Source organism: Sminthopsis crassicaudata, chromosome 4 (genome assembly GCF_048593235.1).
Source record: "Sminthopsis crassicaudata isolate SCR6 chromosome 4, ASM4859323v1, whole genome shotgun sequence".
NCBI classification, from domain to species: Eukaryota; Metazoa; Chordata; class Mammalia; order Dasyuromorphia; family Dasyuridae; genus Sminthopsis; species Sminthopsis crassicaudata.
Window position 1 is genome coordinate 27,821,176 of NC_133620.1, and position 14,894 is coordinate 27,836,069.

The following is a 14,894-nucleotide window of genomic DNA, read 5'->3' on the forward strand; positions in this document are numbered from 1 at the left end:
TCCCCAAAGAGGCCCGTTACAACACTGCCCGGCCACGCCCCCAAAGACATTAAAGCTCCCAGAACTGCCCGCCCTGGGCGCCCCGAACCTGGGGAAGCGCTCTTCGAGCCAGCGCACAGAGAGCCGAAATTCGGCCCCACCTCGGAGCCGATGTGAGAGGCAGATGCTCTTATCATCCCCATTTTACAGATGAGGAAACTGAGGCAGGCAGCCATGAAATGACACGTCCGAGGTCACACAGCCTGTGACTTGAGTATTTGAAGCTGGATTTAAACGCATAAAGGTGATTCTTCCTGAATCCAGGCTCAGTGCTTGGCAGAGTAGTTGGAATACAGTAGGTGCTTAATAAATGTTTATTGCCTGATGTCCCCCCCTTCACGATCCCGAAGCGCCAGCAGCTCCTCCCCGCTTCCGCCCCAGCCTCCCCTTCCCCCCAGCTCCTGGGCGCAGGCGCACTTCTGTCTGCACCGCCCCGTTCCTTTGCCCCGCCCCAGACCATTCTAGGAGAGAGGAGGTTCCCAGGAGGGGCGAGGGGGAGGGGACCGGAGGCCTTCTGAGCGCAGGCTCGAACTGCCCGGATCGCCTCGCCGGCTACAAAAGGCCCAGCGCGCAGGCGCGTCTCCGCCCCCGCTCCGCCCCGCGCTTCCGGCGTCCCAGCTGAGCCGTGACCCATCCCGGGAGACCCAAGCATCCCGCGGGAGACCAGGAGGGAGGCGGAGGTGAGAGGAGTCTGTGGGGAGGAGGGAAGTCCGAGAAGGGCTTCGGGGTGGTGGGGAGGGGAGGGCAGGGGTGGGAGTTGTACTTGCCCGAGGGGAGGGACTCGGACAGAAAGACTGGAGGTGTTCTGAAAAGGATCCGGGGGCCTTAGTGGACCCCGGCTCAGCGGGCGTTAGCGGTGGGGCGGGGGCAAGAAGCCGCTGCTTTCCCGTTTTCCGCCCTTCGGGAGTGTGTGGGCAGCTCCGGTGGGCAGAGTCCGGTCCCGGGAGCTCGGGATAGGAGCCGCCCCGGAGACAGAGAGGGGGAGGAAGCGGGTTCGGGGCCCCCCAGCCGGGAGAACTGCTGCACTCTGGGAGGACCGACCCCACAGACCGGGCGTCCGGGCGCACGTGGGCAGGGAGAGGTGTCCCAGGCTGGGGCGGACCCTCTGGCAGAGTGGCTCAGGTGGGATGGGGAGCCCCAGGTAAAGGGGGGGATGGACCCCGCTCCGCGGGTTCGGGGCCTAAGAAGACCTGACCAGGCCGGGCCGGAGGAGGCCTGCGGGGAAGGAGTCCGGCTCCTGCTGGAGGGCCGGCCCTGGGGGGGAGGGGGCGGCCCTGGGGGGGGCGGTGCTTCCGTCTGGTTCTTGTGTCTGAGGCGGCTGGGATGGTGACTTGTCTGGGTCACGCCCAGGAGGAGTCAGTGTCTGAGGCCGGACTTGAACTCGGGTCCTCGGAGCTCCACCCCCTGCGCTGCCCCGGTTCGGGCTTGCTTGTGCGGGAGCCTGGGGGGGGGGAGGGGCCGCAGGACTTGTTGGTCCGCGTCTCTGCCCTGTGTCCCAGCACGGGCCGGAGGATGGAGCTAGTACGGGGGTCTCGCTGTTAGGGCCAACTTCTGGTGATTACGACCGTGCCAGGGGGGGGGGGGGGGCGTCTCCTTGTCAGAGGGGCTTTTGTCCATGGACTCGCGGGCCGAGACCCTTCCAGTTCCGTGCCCCAGGGAGAGGGCTCGGGGCTCTCGGACGTGCTGGCTCCGGCTGGGGGGCATCCGGCCGGCAGCTCCCTGTGAAGCGCGAGGGCCTCGGGACGGCCTGGCCCGGGAGCCCCCTGTCCTCGGAGGCGGGGAAGGGGGGTGCCATCTCTCCCGGCTGTGGCACCTCAGCGCCCCGCCCGGCCTCGGGCCCCACTCCGCCCTCTTCCCTTGGAGTCCTTCTTCCCCTTTCACCTGCGGGCGCCACAGGGCTGGGTGTCACAGGGTCGGGTCCCCCGAGCAGCCCCGGCTTTCAGTGGAGACCGATAGGAGGCGTTGTGCTTGGGACCCTCCGCCCGCAGGTTATCTTGGCGGGACCTCGATGAGCTCAAACAGGCCTCCGAGGGACGCTGTCTGGTCTCGTGGTGGGGGGCAGGGCGAGGGTGAGGGGCCATAAAGCAGGGTTCTCCAACTCCGCCCTGGGCGTTGATGCGCCCCGGGTTATGGCAGATGGGCTGAGGGCGGAGACAGAGCCCGAGGTTTTGTTTTTACCATAGTCCGGCCCTCCCACGGTCTGAGGGACAGGGAACTGGCCCCCATTTAAAAGTTCCAGGGCCCGCCGTAAGTACTGGGCTGGCCCGGCCTCGCTGGCCCGGTGGGATGTTATGCTTGTGGATGCCGCCAGTTCTAAAAATATCCCGACTCTTCTTACAACGTGAGAAGTTTTCCTCCTATCAGACCTAAATTTATCTCTGCAGCTTCTTCCCCTCCTCATGGTGCTGCCCTCCGCACCAAGCAAACACTCTAACTGGCTCTCGAAGCCCTTCGGATGCTGGAAGACGGCTCCTTTTTGCCACCCGGGAAGCGCCAGGCTTGTGAAAACGTGCACCTAAAAATAGCCAGACTGTGGCTTCTGACCTGTCACCCGTCTGGGTCAAAGAACCTTCCAGCTTCTTGGTCAGTCCGGGTGTCTTAGGAGCCGGGGCGTCTGACACCTCGTGACCCCAGGGGGGTTTTCTTGGCAGAGATCGCCCAGCGGTGCCATTTCCTCCTCCAGCTCATTTACAGATAAGGAAGCTGAGGCAGCCTAGGGTCACACAGTACCACAGAGGCCAGAGCTGAACTTGGGTCTCCCTGAGGCCTGCAGCCCCATCCACGATTCTCTCCGTCCTTCAGATATTTGAATCGGGGTCACTGATCGAGTCCGGATTGTAAATCCTGAGTCACCATGGACTTCACTCAGTCCGGAGTTTCTGGAGACTTCGGCCTCTTCCGTTCGGCTGGGAGGTAGCCGCCCTTACCGAGCGAGGGGGAGCAAACTGGATGGTGAGACTTCCCCGAAGGCTGCCCCCCGCGGCCTGCTGTCTCGGGCTTTGTGCCAGGGCACAGGCAGGGCGCGAGTGAACTCGAGGCATTGCGGAGCCGGGCAGAGTCATTATCCTCTCCATTTCCCCTGGATTAAGGTCACAGCTCATCATTTTTTGCCATCTTCCAGGGATGGCAGGTTAGTTACTGACTGATCGTGCTTCCTGAGGTGGTTTCTAGGCTTTGCTGCCATTGCTTTATGTCAACTCTGGGAACCAGTGACCAAAGAGTCCCGGAGCTTTGGCCACCAGAGTTGTAAAAACAAACTAAAACCAAGAGCAGAGCTGGAGTGAGGACTCTTGGGGCCACTTTGTCCTCCCACGTGGGCTCTCCCTGTGGCAAGGCGATCATTCCACCCGCCTCGGTCATCCAAGGCCTGTTTGTCCCTCCTCCGGCCACCGGCAGGATCCCTCCCCTCCCCCACTCCACTGAGTTCTGTATTTCGTGTTTTACAGAAAAGCCTGAAACTTGCCGCTCTCACATATCTCCTGCCTCCTCTCGCTTTGGTCAGCACCCACTGTTTCCTCTTTTCTTTCTGTCTCTGATAGAGAGATAGCCCTTCTACACTAGCCAACTCCGGCTCCTTTGCAGGGACCCTCGCTCCCTGGCCCTCTCCTCTTTGCCTCTGATCTCCACTGTCCAGCCTCGGTTCCCTGCTCCCCCAGCATCCCCTGAGCTCCCATCCTGGGCCTTGCCTCCCCTTTTTCCGCCCTCGCCTGAGCCTTCCTTGAGGCAGTTCTCACCAGAGTCACCCAGGCTCTCAATAGCCACATCCAGTGGCCTCTGCCTTCCTCGCCCTCGGCCCCTCCCCCACCACCCACCCTCCCTTTTCCACCTCCTCTCCTCCTTTCCCCAAGGCTCTGTTCTTTTCCCTTTTCTCTCTTTCCTATCTCCTGGCACTTCTTTAGCTCCTCCATTAGGCAGATAGCTCCCAGATCTGACCTGGCCCCTCTTCCACCTCCTGTCCTCCAAGCCTTCTGGGACCTAGCTCCCCTGGGCCTCTCTGGGCCTTCGCTCCCTCCTCTGCCTCCAGAATCAGCCCCAAACCCCCCTTCCATAAGAGCCTCTTCCTAGACGTTTTCCCTCTGAAACGGCCTCAATCCATCCATCAGCTATCTACGATCCTCCCCCTCTCTCTTTATACACGCGGGGTTTGCACGTCTTCTCCCCCCTCCCCCACTGGACAGTAAATTTCTTGAAGGCATTCAAGGTACTCCCAGCATTCAACTCGGTGCCTGGTACATAGTAAGCGCCTAATCAATGCTTGTGTCTCAGGAACCCCCAGCATTCAACTCAGTGCCTAGTACATAGTAAGCGCCTAATCAATGCTTGTGTCTCAGGAACCCCCAGCATTCAACTCAGTGCCTGGTACATAGTAAGCACCTAATCAATGCTTGTGTCTCTCTCCTGAGCTGAAGTTCCACATCAGTAACTGCTTACAGGCTTTGGGATTGGAGGCCTCCTGGCCTGTCCAAAATACCCCTCCTGGCCCCAGACCCTCCCCTTTGGAATACCCTTAATGCCTCTCTGGCCTCCCCAGCTCCCCAGCTGGTCAATGAGACCTACAGGGGGCCTGCTTCTCCCGGCCTCCGAGCTGGCCTCCCTTCTCTGTCTGCCCTTCCCAGTCCTAGCTTGGCTCTCCCAGTTACCTTGTATTTACTTTTGTCATATTTATACAACAAAGATGCTGTCAGACTTGGCTGCTTCCTCCAATAGGAGGGCAGCTCCTTGAGAGCAGGGACTGTTTCATTTGTATCAAAGTGTATCAAAGCACTTTGTAGGTGCTTAATCAGTCTCTCTGTGTCTCTGTATCTGTCTTTGTTTCTATTTTTCTGTCTCTGTCTCTCTTTTTCTCCGTCTCTCTCTGTCTCTGTCTCTGTCTCTCTCCCCTCTCCCTTTCCTTTCCCTTGAATTTTGAGGAGGATTTGGGATTTAACTTTGAGGCCTGTCTGGGCTTGTTTTTCCGTCCATCATCTCTTTCCTGAGGTTCTCCAGTTTGCACAGCTCTGTGAAAGGCATCCAGCTATAAAAAAGTTTGTTTTGGGGGGGTGGAAGGTACTTGGGGTTGACTTACTCAGGGTCACACAGCTAGTAAATGCCTGTGGGCAGATTTGAACTCAGCTCCTCCTGATTTCAAGGCTGCCCCTTTGCAGACATATTTAAAGTACCTCCTGAGGAGCGAGTGTTGTGCTGGTCTGGAGGAGCTGTAAGACTTAGCTGTGACCCGCTCCCTGCCTTCACAAACGGCAGCACGTCTCTGAAGCCGGTCAGACCCGGATCCCGTGATGGGGGCATCAGAAAGGGACTTTGGGAGGCCTCCCTGTTTTTCTCCACCAGAGGGATCTGGGCAAACTTCCTGGAGGAGGTAGCGTTGGCTTCTACGGACTGGGGAGGGGTTTGCTAAACAGACAACATTCTGGGCAGAGGGGCTGGTTGGGGGCTCACTGAGGCCCAGAGCTTGTGTGCAGAAGTACAGATAGCATCCATAGGGATGCTGTGTTCTCGTCCTATTGCTGATTGGCTTGGCCCCGACCAGGGCTCAGCGTCCTGTCTGTAGGGCTTGGACCCGCTGGAAGTACCAGGGATCTGGGATCCAAGCTTGTGGCCGAGGCATCAGGAGAGGCCGCTTGGGCAGTGGGGGCTGAGGGGGAGTAGAGCCCACGACTCCCAGGGCCTGGCGGGCTGCCACTTTCTGCTCCAGACAGAAAATAAAGGGGTTGGGGCCCTTGCCTTTGCCTGGGGTCCCTGCTTCTGGGAGGTGGGCTTTCAGGAAGGGAAGGCAGATTTCAGCACCCAGTTAGGCCAGTGGGCGGATGGATCTCCTTCTGTTTCATGAAATTGAGGCAACTCTCAAAAGTTCATTGGTGCTGTGGACAGATCCCGTGCTTGGGGCCTTGTGGCTTCTTGGCTGGGAGCCATTCAGCTTTGATCAAGCCACCTGGGCTCCCCAGTGCCGGGCCCCGTGTCCTGGTGGGAAGAGCTCTGGGCAAAGAGCCAGAAGGATCTAGGTCAAGCTCTCTGACCTCCTTGAGACTCAGTTTGTCATCTGTAAAATGACAACAATGAGAATACTTGCACCACCTTCTCACTGGGCTGTTGAAAGATCAGCCAAGAAGTGTTTATTAAGTGCCTACTATGCGCCAGCACCGTGCTGAGCCCTTAGGTGATCCTGAAGTCTTCTAGAAGCGTGAGTTGAGTTGAGTCCCCAAGCCAGACCCTTTGATCTCTAGCTGTTGGCTGCCTTTTATTAGAAAACCAAGCTACTTATGGGCCTCTGGCTTCTCTTCTAGCTTCTGGTCTGGCTGCTTGGAGGATGTGACTAATGGAGGGATGGCGTTAATTGTGGCCATCATTGTGTCAGGAGGGCATCCTCCTTGCTACCTCTGTGATTGGTCTGAAGACTCAGCCACCTGGCTTCCTCTCGGAGTCACTTGTGAACTGGGGACTGGCTGGGAGTCTCGGGAAGAAATCTGGGCAGCTGGTAGGGCAGTGGTTAGAGCTGGGAACCACCACGTTCATGTCTGCTCTCGACACTCACTAGCTGGGTGACCCTGTGCACCTCTCTGAGTTTTAGGACGGACGTAGATCTGCACTGAAGGAAGGAAGTCCCCATCCCCCTGAAATCACAGGCTTTACATAGCGATACACGACATACATTGATACAATCTGTGACTTTTTCTAGGCTGCTCCCTGTAGGTGCTAAAAATGGAAAATAGCGGGGAGCCCAAGAGCATCAGGGAGAGAGACAGCCACAGGCAGAGGAAGATGGGCTCTGAAAGGCTGCACAATAGACCCCTGCTAGATAATTAAAGGGATTTTCTGTTTGAATGAGAATGAATGTTTGAATGACGAGGGTTTTTCATGGTGTCAAAGGGAAAGCCAAAGTGTCCTGGGAGGCAAGGAAAAGCCCGAGCGGGTGGAGAGAAGCGTCTTTCAGATGTCATTTGAACAGGAGCCCAGAAATAACGGGGGTGTCAGGCCAGTACTGCTCCTCTGGGTGGAGGGGCCTCTAGCACACACTTTCTCTTGGTCTCTTTTAGATGCCACATGAGGTGAGGTTCCAGCCCGATGGGGAACTGAATGTTCACTGCCCTTTTCAGGTGAATTACAAGGACCGATGAAAGCCACCCCGGAGCTGCAGAAGAACAGGACGGCCCTGCCAGGTGGGAGGTCGGTGGAGAAACGAATTTGTTCACACCCCATCTTTGCCTAGCTGAGAGAAAGTCCGGGTAAGAGTGTATGAAACGCTCTGGTGGGGAACTTAAAGAAAGCGCCAGTTGTGGTGGGAGGCATGGGGGCTACTCCTCGTCTGTGGCAGAGGGAAAGGCAGGGCAGGAGGCTGGCAGAAGTGCCTGTGTGGGGCTCCTACCAGCTAGGAAGGCTTGGCTTACCCGGAAGATTGAGCAGAGACCCGTGCGCTTGGTGACTGTTCCGAGTCCTCTCTCAGGGGGACCTGCAGGGGAGGTCCCAGCTATGTTTCCTAAGATCTAATCAGGAAGGGCCTCCCCACCCCCTCTTCCCTCTGCTCGTACTATGTTCGGCTCCTGCGTGGCCGCGGCCAGAACCTTTGGCCCTCGTTAACTGCTACTGCTGCTGAGCTCTCTCTCTGAGGATGCTGTTGCTGACCTGGCAGACCAGGCATGGACTTCTTCCCATTGTTGGCAGCACCCCGCAGCCAGAAACGGCCTCTTGGATTCTTCAAGCCCCATTCCCGTCATTGGCCTGAGGAAACTGCTTGAGAAAGAGCGGATCGGGGTCAGGACTGGCTTGGCACTGATCGGCTCGGTTCCCAGTTCCATCCCTCCTTTCTTCTGAGCCTCGGCTCTCTCTTCTGTAAAATGGGCTGGTGCTCCCTGCCTCCCCATTGTTTCCCCATCACCACATGTGCCTGGGTCTGCCAGCACGAAGCGATTTCTTCCCTGAAAGCTCCGGACACTTGTACTTGTCTCTCTCCATAAGGCTTTCTGTGCTTAAAGCTGATTCGACGTAGGAGGGGTTGACGTTCGTATTCCCGTCTCAGTCCCTCAGGCCCAGGCTCTTTGATTAGTCTCCTGATGGGCTTCCTTGGCCCAGATCCATCCTGTGAGTGCGAATCTCACCGAAGCTGGGAGGAGGGCACTCCCCCTCACCTCCCGGGGGCCCAGGGATGTCCACAGAGTTTCATGGATTAGTTCCCAAAGGGCCTGAGGCTCCCTACCACAGCTCCTCTGCCTCAGAAGAACTTGGGACCACGGCGTCCATTGCTGTGACTGAAGTCTGAGGCTCAGAGAAGAATGGGGAGTCAGATTATTAATTAGGATGTGTCCCGGAGTTGACAGAGAAGTTCTGGGACACGGAATGATGAGGAAGGCGATACCCTCGCCCCTCTATAGCTGAGCTGCCATGTTACACTTGGGAAACAGCATGAACGTGTGTGGCAAGGCGGGCAAGCAAATGTCCAGGAAGCCATCGGTAACAGCAAAAAGAGTTAGATGCGCAGGGTGGCTCCCCCGTCTGCTGCCTTAGCTCCACTACAAACTGGAGGAAGTCTCAGGCCCTTTCACATCTCTTTGGCTCTCACAGTCAGTGCCTCTCCCTCTCTCCACCTTCTTAGACATTGCATGGAGGCCGCCGTGGGCTCCCTTTCTCCCCCCTCCCCCTCGCCGTCCATCACTCATGTGCCCTCTGCCACACCCTGCTCCTTCGCCCCTTCCCCAGGCCGACCCTGCTCTTCTCCAGCGGACTGCCTCCTGGGGCCTCCCCACTCTCTCACTTCTCTTTGGCCTCTTCTCCGTGGCTCCTGGACCCCTTCTCCTGATCCTTCCATCCCCCGTCTCTCTTCCCTGGCTAGATGTGAGAAGGCCATTTTCCCCTGGACACATCCCCTTGGCTCTGGCTTGGTTGGGCCTGCTAACTGCTGGGCACCTCTTCCATGTGGGATCTTCTTCCTTCTCCTTCTCGACCACAGCTCTTGACCCTGTCCATCTGCTTCTTGATGCTCTCCCTCGGTCTCCCTCATGCTTTTCTCCTGGTTCTTGTAGCTCTGTGAAGGCCCCTCATCCCCTGGGCTGGACCCCCCATCCAGGCCTGGCCTGCCGAGCCTCGCCCTCAACCTCTTCCCATCCTCCCCCCTTGATCCCACTTCTCGGGTTCATCTACTGTGGGTTCCATGGTCATCTCCAGGCTTGGGTCTCCTCCATTTGTAGCTGCTATTGGACGCTGGGAGTGGATTTTACCCCCAAAGCCTTCTTTGTGTGGACGCTCCACGTCCTGCCCGCCACTCGGGCCTATCCTCCATCTTCACTATCTCTCACGCCCTGATCTCCTGATGTTGTCACCCCCTTGATGCAGGCCCCGGGCCTTGCCCCTGGACCATTGCAGTCCGTCCTCCACTGACCTTCCCGCGTCATCTTCTTGGCCACGGCATCCCCCTGTTTGGCAAACCCCATGGCTCACCCCTAGGGCCCAAAGAGCTTGATACCGGCCTTTTGAGCTCCTCACTACCCACTCTGCCAGCTTTCTAGCCTCCCTGCCTTTCAAACGTGCACACACACATTCTGTGATCCAGGAACCCCGGCCTCCTCACTGCTCCTGAAACAAGGCACTCATCTCCGGACTCTGGGCATTTTCTCTGGCTGTGCCCCCTGCCTGGGATGCCCTCTGTCCTGCCTTCCTTCAGGGCCCAGCTAACATCCCTCCTTCTGCAGGAAGCCTTTCCTGGTGCCCCTTTATGTCCAGTCAAGGCTGATGAGCCGCAGGGCTCCTGCCTGGAGAGTGTTTCCACACTGGCTTGTCTGTTGTCTTCCTCATTAGGCTATGAGCCACTTGAGAATGAGAACAGCTTTTACCTTTCTTTGTATTCCTAAGGCTTAGCTGGTGCTTAATTAATGCTTATTGGCTGACTCACAGACTTTGTCCTCCCTGCAGACTTTGTCAGTGTGTGCAGCCGGTAGCCTGATTTTTTTCCCCCCTCTTATCTTCTGGCTCTAGAAAATCCCTTCCCCTCGCTAAGTGTGTGTCAGCTGGTTGCCTGGTCCCTCCCTACCCGAGTACACCTGGGCTGAGCCCTCGTCTGACTCTCACAGGCGTTCATTCATTGGGTCCCTTAGACTACAGCAGGGCACACGGAAGATGGGCCCAGGCGCTTCCCCTCTGAGCCTTGATCGGCAGCTGTTCTAGGTTAGGGGTGACCCAGGATCCCCGCCCTGGGAGAACTTCTGAGCCCCTGGGCTGCTCACCATCCCCACCCAGGCCAGATGCTCTCAGTGTCCCCCCTCCCCCCCAGCTCTGAGACAAACGAGGACAGCCCTGGGGCTGGCAGAATGTGTGTGTGTGTGTGTGTGTGATTTTGTGTGTGTGTCTGTATGTGTAGCTCCAGGTTGGCTGTGGGCAAGACGCCGCTTCCACATCAATGTTTCCACAGCCGGAGCCCAGGGGAGGAGGTAGTTGCTCAGACCTTCAGCAGGTCCTCAGAGCACCTTTGCCCCGAGGGCAGGCTGGCAGCTGCTGCTTCTGTCTCGGAGCCCCCTGGTGTTAGGCCGTCCTTCCCCTCCTCTGTCAGAGGGGCTGAGGGATCCCGGGCCACCAGCTCCGTGGCAGGTCCTTGGCCCCATGCAGGGCCTGTCCTGGCTCAGATGGAGGCAGAAGCTGCTCTCTGCAAGAGGAAGCTGCTGTTGTGCTGAGAACAAGATGAGGGGACCCGGACTTTCCTTGTCCCTGACCCCTTAACCCAGTCACCTCATTTTAGGAAGGACCCTCAGGAGGCCCTCCAGGCCGTGCTCTCCCTCCACGTCAGCAGGATACTGTGGGCAGGCATCGGCGAGCTCCGAGGGGCAGGGGACTTTCTCCTCCAAGCCTTGCAGATGATTGGCATGTAATAAGTGCTGGAGAAGGAAGGGGTCGGGGAAGCGGGGCACACTCTCAGAGCTTTCCCAGATGTGGACGTTCCCGGGAGCTCCTGGGTTCGGAGCATCTGGGCCATGGCTTCCGTGGCTGTTCTGTGCAGCTGGTTGCCGAGGGTCGCGGGTCTGGCCGTGATGTGGATAATGAAGCCTGAGCCGTACTTGGGCTTGACTTTGCCCTCTGGACCCTCACCCAGATTGAGCCGCAGGCACTTGACTGCTGCGCCATCCAGACCTGACCACTGGGGGATTTACCAAGTGCCACATTCTGGCGTCTTTCTCAAATAGCTGTTCTGCGCCCGTGCCCGGGGACAGCTCACAGAAGTGCCGGAGGGCATCCATCTTCCTGGGCAGGCTTCCATTTCCTTGATGGTTTTCAGCTGGGGCTCGTAGAGGAGGGCTGCAGACCTCGCCTCTGGTCGGCACACAGGCAGGAGCCGTTCGCCAGCTTCCACTGTAAAGGCCCAGAGAAAAAAACGAAGCCGGTGTTTATGGAAGGTCGGTCCCGGAGACGGCCTTCTCTCCCCGCCCCATCTGTGCGCCGGGGCCGTTATTTCAGAAGGACGCAGAGGTTTCATTGCCCAGGTGGGGATTTGGACAAAGAGACTTCAAGAAATCTTATTATTTCCAACTGCAGGCAAAGAGTGTTAAGCCTCCATTCTGGATCAGTGTGGGCTACGGTCTGCGAGTCATTTATCTTTAACCAGGCCCTCGCTGCAGAGTCTTAGAGCAGCCCTCTGATTGGTTCCTGGTGCTGGCGTTTATTTATTTCCCTCTCTCTGCCTCTCAGACTCATTCCTGCTTTCTTGATCGCTCCCACTTTGGTCTCAGAGTCACTTTGTCCTGCTCTATGTCTGTCTCTCTGTCTCTGGTGTCTGTCTCTCTGTCTCCTCACAAAAGCTAGGCGCCAGCTGCTTTTCTGGGAGGGGACAGTAATGACTTGGAGCACTCAGGGGCCTGAGCTAGACCTTGTTCTCTGGTGTTCTAGATCCCCCTCCCAATGACAGGGACTTGAGCTATAAGCTGACCTTGCTCTGTACTGTGACAAGAGAAGGGGGTGCGGGGGTGTTGTATTTCCCCTCCACGTTCCTTGATGAGAAAGATTTATTCCTAAGTAATTCACCTGCACCTGCCTCCCTGGATCCCGATTACTTTTGCATTTTCTCATAAGATCCCAGGATTCAGGGCTGAAGGAAACTCAAGGAGTCCAGTCTGCCCCATGTTTGTCTAACTGTCAGAGACTTGGCAAACCCCATCTGTTCCCCAACAGCTTTGAAGAGGAAGGGAGGGCAAGATTATTTTACAGACCAGGAAACTAGGGCAAACGGCTGCCCATGGCAGGGGGCCGGGCCCGGAGTGGGGCCTGGGCCCTTTCTGCCGTCCCTCATGCTCCTCTTTCCCAGATTTCCCAGCAGAGCCCCTCTTCCTCTGCTGCTTTGGACACTGGTGAGGGAGAGAGGCTGGCCACTCTGGCCCCGGCCGGGGCTCTGGCCGAGGGGACTCCCCAGCTTTCTGTAATCCTGCCCCCCCGACCCCCGAGTTTCTCTTCAGTTAATGATCTTCCCTAATGGCTTTGCCTTTCATTCTGCCTGTGGGGCAGAGCCGATCCATGGATATTTCTGGGGCAGCTTCCCTGGGCGCTCCCTGCTTCCCTTCTGCAGGCTGGGAGGACGGGAGGGGCCACAGCCACCTGACCTGGCTCCCCTTCCCCCCTCTCCCTCCTAGACATGGGCAGCAGCCAGCCCTTTCCTATCTCCGAAAGCGGTGCCAGGAAAAAGAAGAAGCGGAAGGCCCGAGCCCCGGATTCCCTGCCCGAAAGGTTCGAAGGTCAGTTGTGTATGCTTGTCTCTGAGCCTGGATGTATCGACTCGTGTGCCCGCAGTAGTGCCCAGGCCACGGATGTCACCTAGGAAGGGTTGGCACTGCCCGAGCGCCTTGTCTACCTTCCCCCAAGACAGGCCGGCCCCCGAGGGGTCATCCCCGCGGGGCCCAGCAGAATCGGCCTGGTCCATCCAGCCCTTAGAGACAGGATGTTTGGGGAGAGGGCTGAGCCCAGAGAGGTTGCCATGGTAACCAGCAATCAGTGAACAGTGGGACCGAGTTCCGGTCTCAGCTCTGACACTGCATGTCTAGGGCCTGGTCACTCTGTCGCTCTCTGCCTCAGTTTCCCCAGTTAGGGTTATCCGCACTCGCACAGTTCCTTCATGTCTGTCTTACTTGACTTCAGGCATCATGTCTTGTTCCCCTTGCGGTGGTCCGGGCTGATAGGACTGCGGGGGGAGGAGTTAGGGGAGGACATGAAATGAAGCTGGCTGGTTACGGGCACTTTAGCGGGCACACGCTTGCCCACGGTCCCACAGTTCAGGGCAGAGCTGGGACTTGAACCCTGGACTCCAAGGCTTGTGTGTCCTCCACGTCACCACTTCCGCCTCAGCTCTTCCCTGGAGCCTTCACATGTGCTCAGCAATGCTCCTGGGCCACGACGCCCTCTCCCTGACCCAGGCACTGGGTCTCCTCCGCGCGGCGGCCACAGGGATTCTCCGATGGGCGATTCCGGCTGCCGGGGAGAGTGCGTCCAGCCCGGCCCTGGAGCTCCTTCCCCATCTGGAAGCCCCTGGCCAATGTGCTGGCTGTGGACAGTCTCCCCCGGGAGAAGCTGAGTTCTGGGAGGGCTCGTCCTGGCGTCCTTGGTCGGCACTTCCTTCTGCACCATAGCCTTTCATTTCATTCTTACTTGGCCCGGGGAACAGCACCCTAACCTGGAGTTAGGAAGACCTAAGTTTGAGTCCTGCCTAAGAGCCTGGCCAGCCATTTATGGGACTCTGAGCCTCAATTTCCTTATTTGTAAACTGAAGATAATAGTACCTGTCTTACTGCCTGAGGATCAAACCAGATAAAGTATAAAATGCTTCAGAAAACCTAAAAACACTCGAGAAGTGCAGGCGGGAACCACAAGAATAAAAGTTAAGCAAAACCTACCCTCTCGGGAACCACTTCAGACCCGCTCAGCCCACATCTGCCTGTCCCTTGCTCCTTAGAAGAGAGGAAGTGGCTTTTTAGCAGCTTTTTTTTTTTTTTTTCCCCTAAATGCGTGCAAAGATAGTTTTCAACATATCCTTGCAAAACCTTGTGTTGCAAAATTTTCTCTCTCCCTCCCTTTGATCCACACTCAGTCCCCATGGTTCTCTCTGGAGGGGATGGCTCTTTCCCTCCCAAGTCTATTGGAATTGCCCTCAATCACTTCCTTGTTGAAAAGAGCCATGTCCATTGAAGCTGATCATCCCATAATCTTGCTGTTACTCTTGGTTCTGCTCAGGAAGTGAGTTTCTTTATCCTAGGCCGAAGGGCTGGGCCCTCTTTGGTGGCGGTAAGGACTCTTCTAGCAGAGACTGGCTAACCCATTGGCTGAGCCCCATCATTAGGGGCTTGACCTCTAGCGGTCCCCTCCAACTTCTAGTTCTGTGACCTTCCAAGGTCCCCGGTCCCAGGCCTGACCTGGCCTCCCGTTTTGCTTGGTGGCCCCAGGTAAGGTAGAGCTGTTGGGCTCGTTGAGTTTAGATGACCTAACCCTGGGAAGGAGAGTCTCCACACTGGACGGTCAAATTGGGCTTCCAAAAGAACCCTGGGCTCACTTGAATAAGATGAATTCTAATAGTGGTAATTTAAGGTTTTTATGGGTTCAAAAAAGAACTTCTTAAGTTTAAGATGCAAGAGAAATGATGACAGAAAAAAATCTTGGCTGTCACAGTCAGTAGTGTGCTATGATGGTGACTTTGGGGTCCTAGAGAACCAGGATGAGGCAGAAGGCTGATCCTCTATCCTGAGTGGACCCCAGCTGAGGCAGCCCTTTAGACATTTTACGAAGAATATTGAGATTCTGGGCACAGTCAGAGGAATCACAGCCAAGAGCACCGGCAGCCAAGAAACTGCTTAGGTGGTGTCATGTTTATGGCTGCTGAAGGAAACATCTGGAGAAGTTAGATT

At 57.2% G+C, this 14,894-nt stretch overlaps 1 protein-coding gene across 6 annotated transcripts in view; it reads left to right on the forward strand.

The window, feature by feature from the left end:
- Positions 1-522: 522 nt before the first annotated feature.
- MKNK1 (MAPK interacting serine/threonine kinase 1) overlaps positions 523-14,894 on the forward strand; it is a 41,844-nt gene continuing 27,472 nt past the window's right edge. Inside the window, exons 1-3 of one of the 6 annotated variants that reach the window (XM_074266035.1) lie at positions 523-719; positions 7,071-7,193; positions 12,636-12,737. In XM_074266035.1, coding sequence (XP_074122136.1) covers positions 7,148-7,193; positions 12,636-12,737 — 148 coding nt within the window. In that variant the 5' untranslated portion in view covers positions 523-719; positions 7,071-7,147. Of the gene's footprint in view, positions 720-7,070; positions 7,260-12,635; positions 12,738-14,894 lie in introns of those variants that run through there. The other 5 variants (XM_074266039.1, XM_074266036.1, XM_074266038.1 and 2 more) reach the window with 5 other exon arrangements.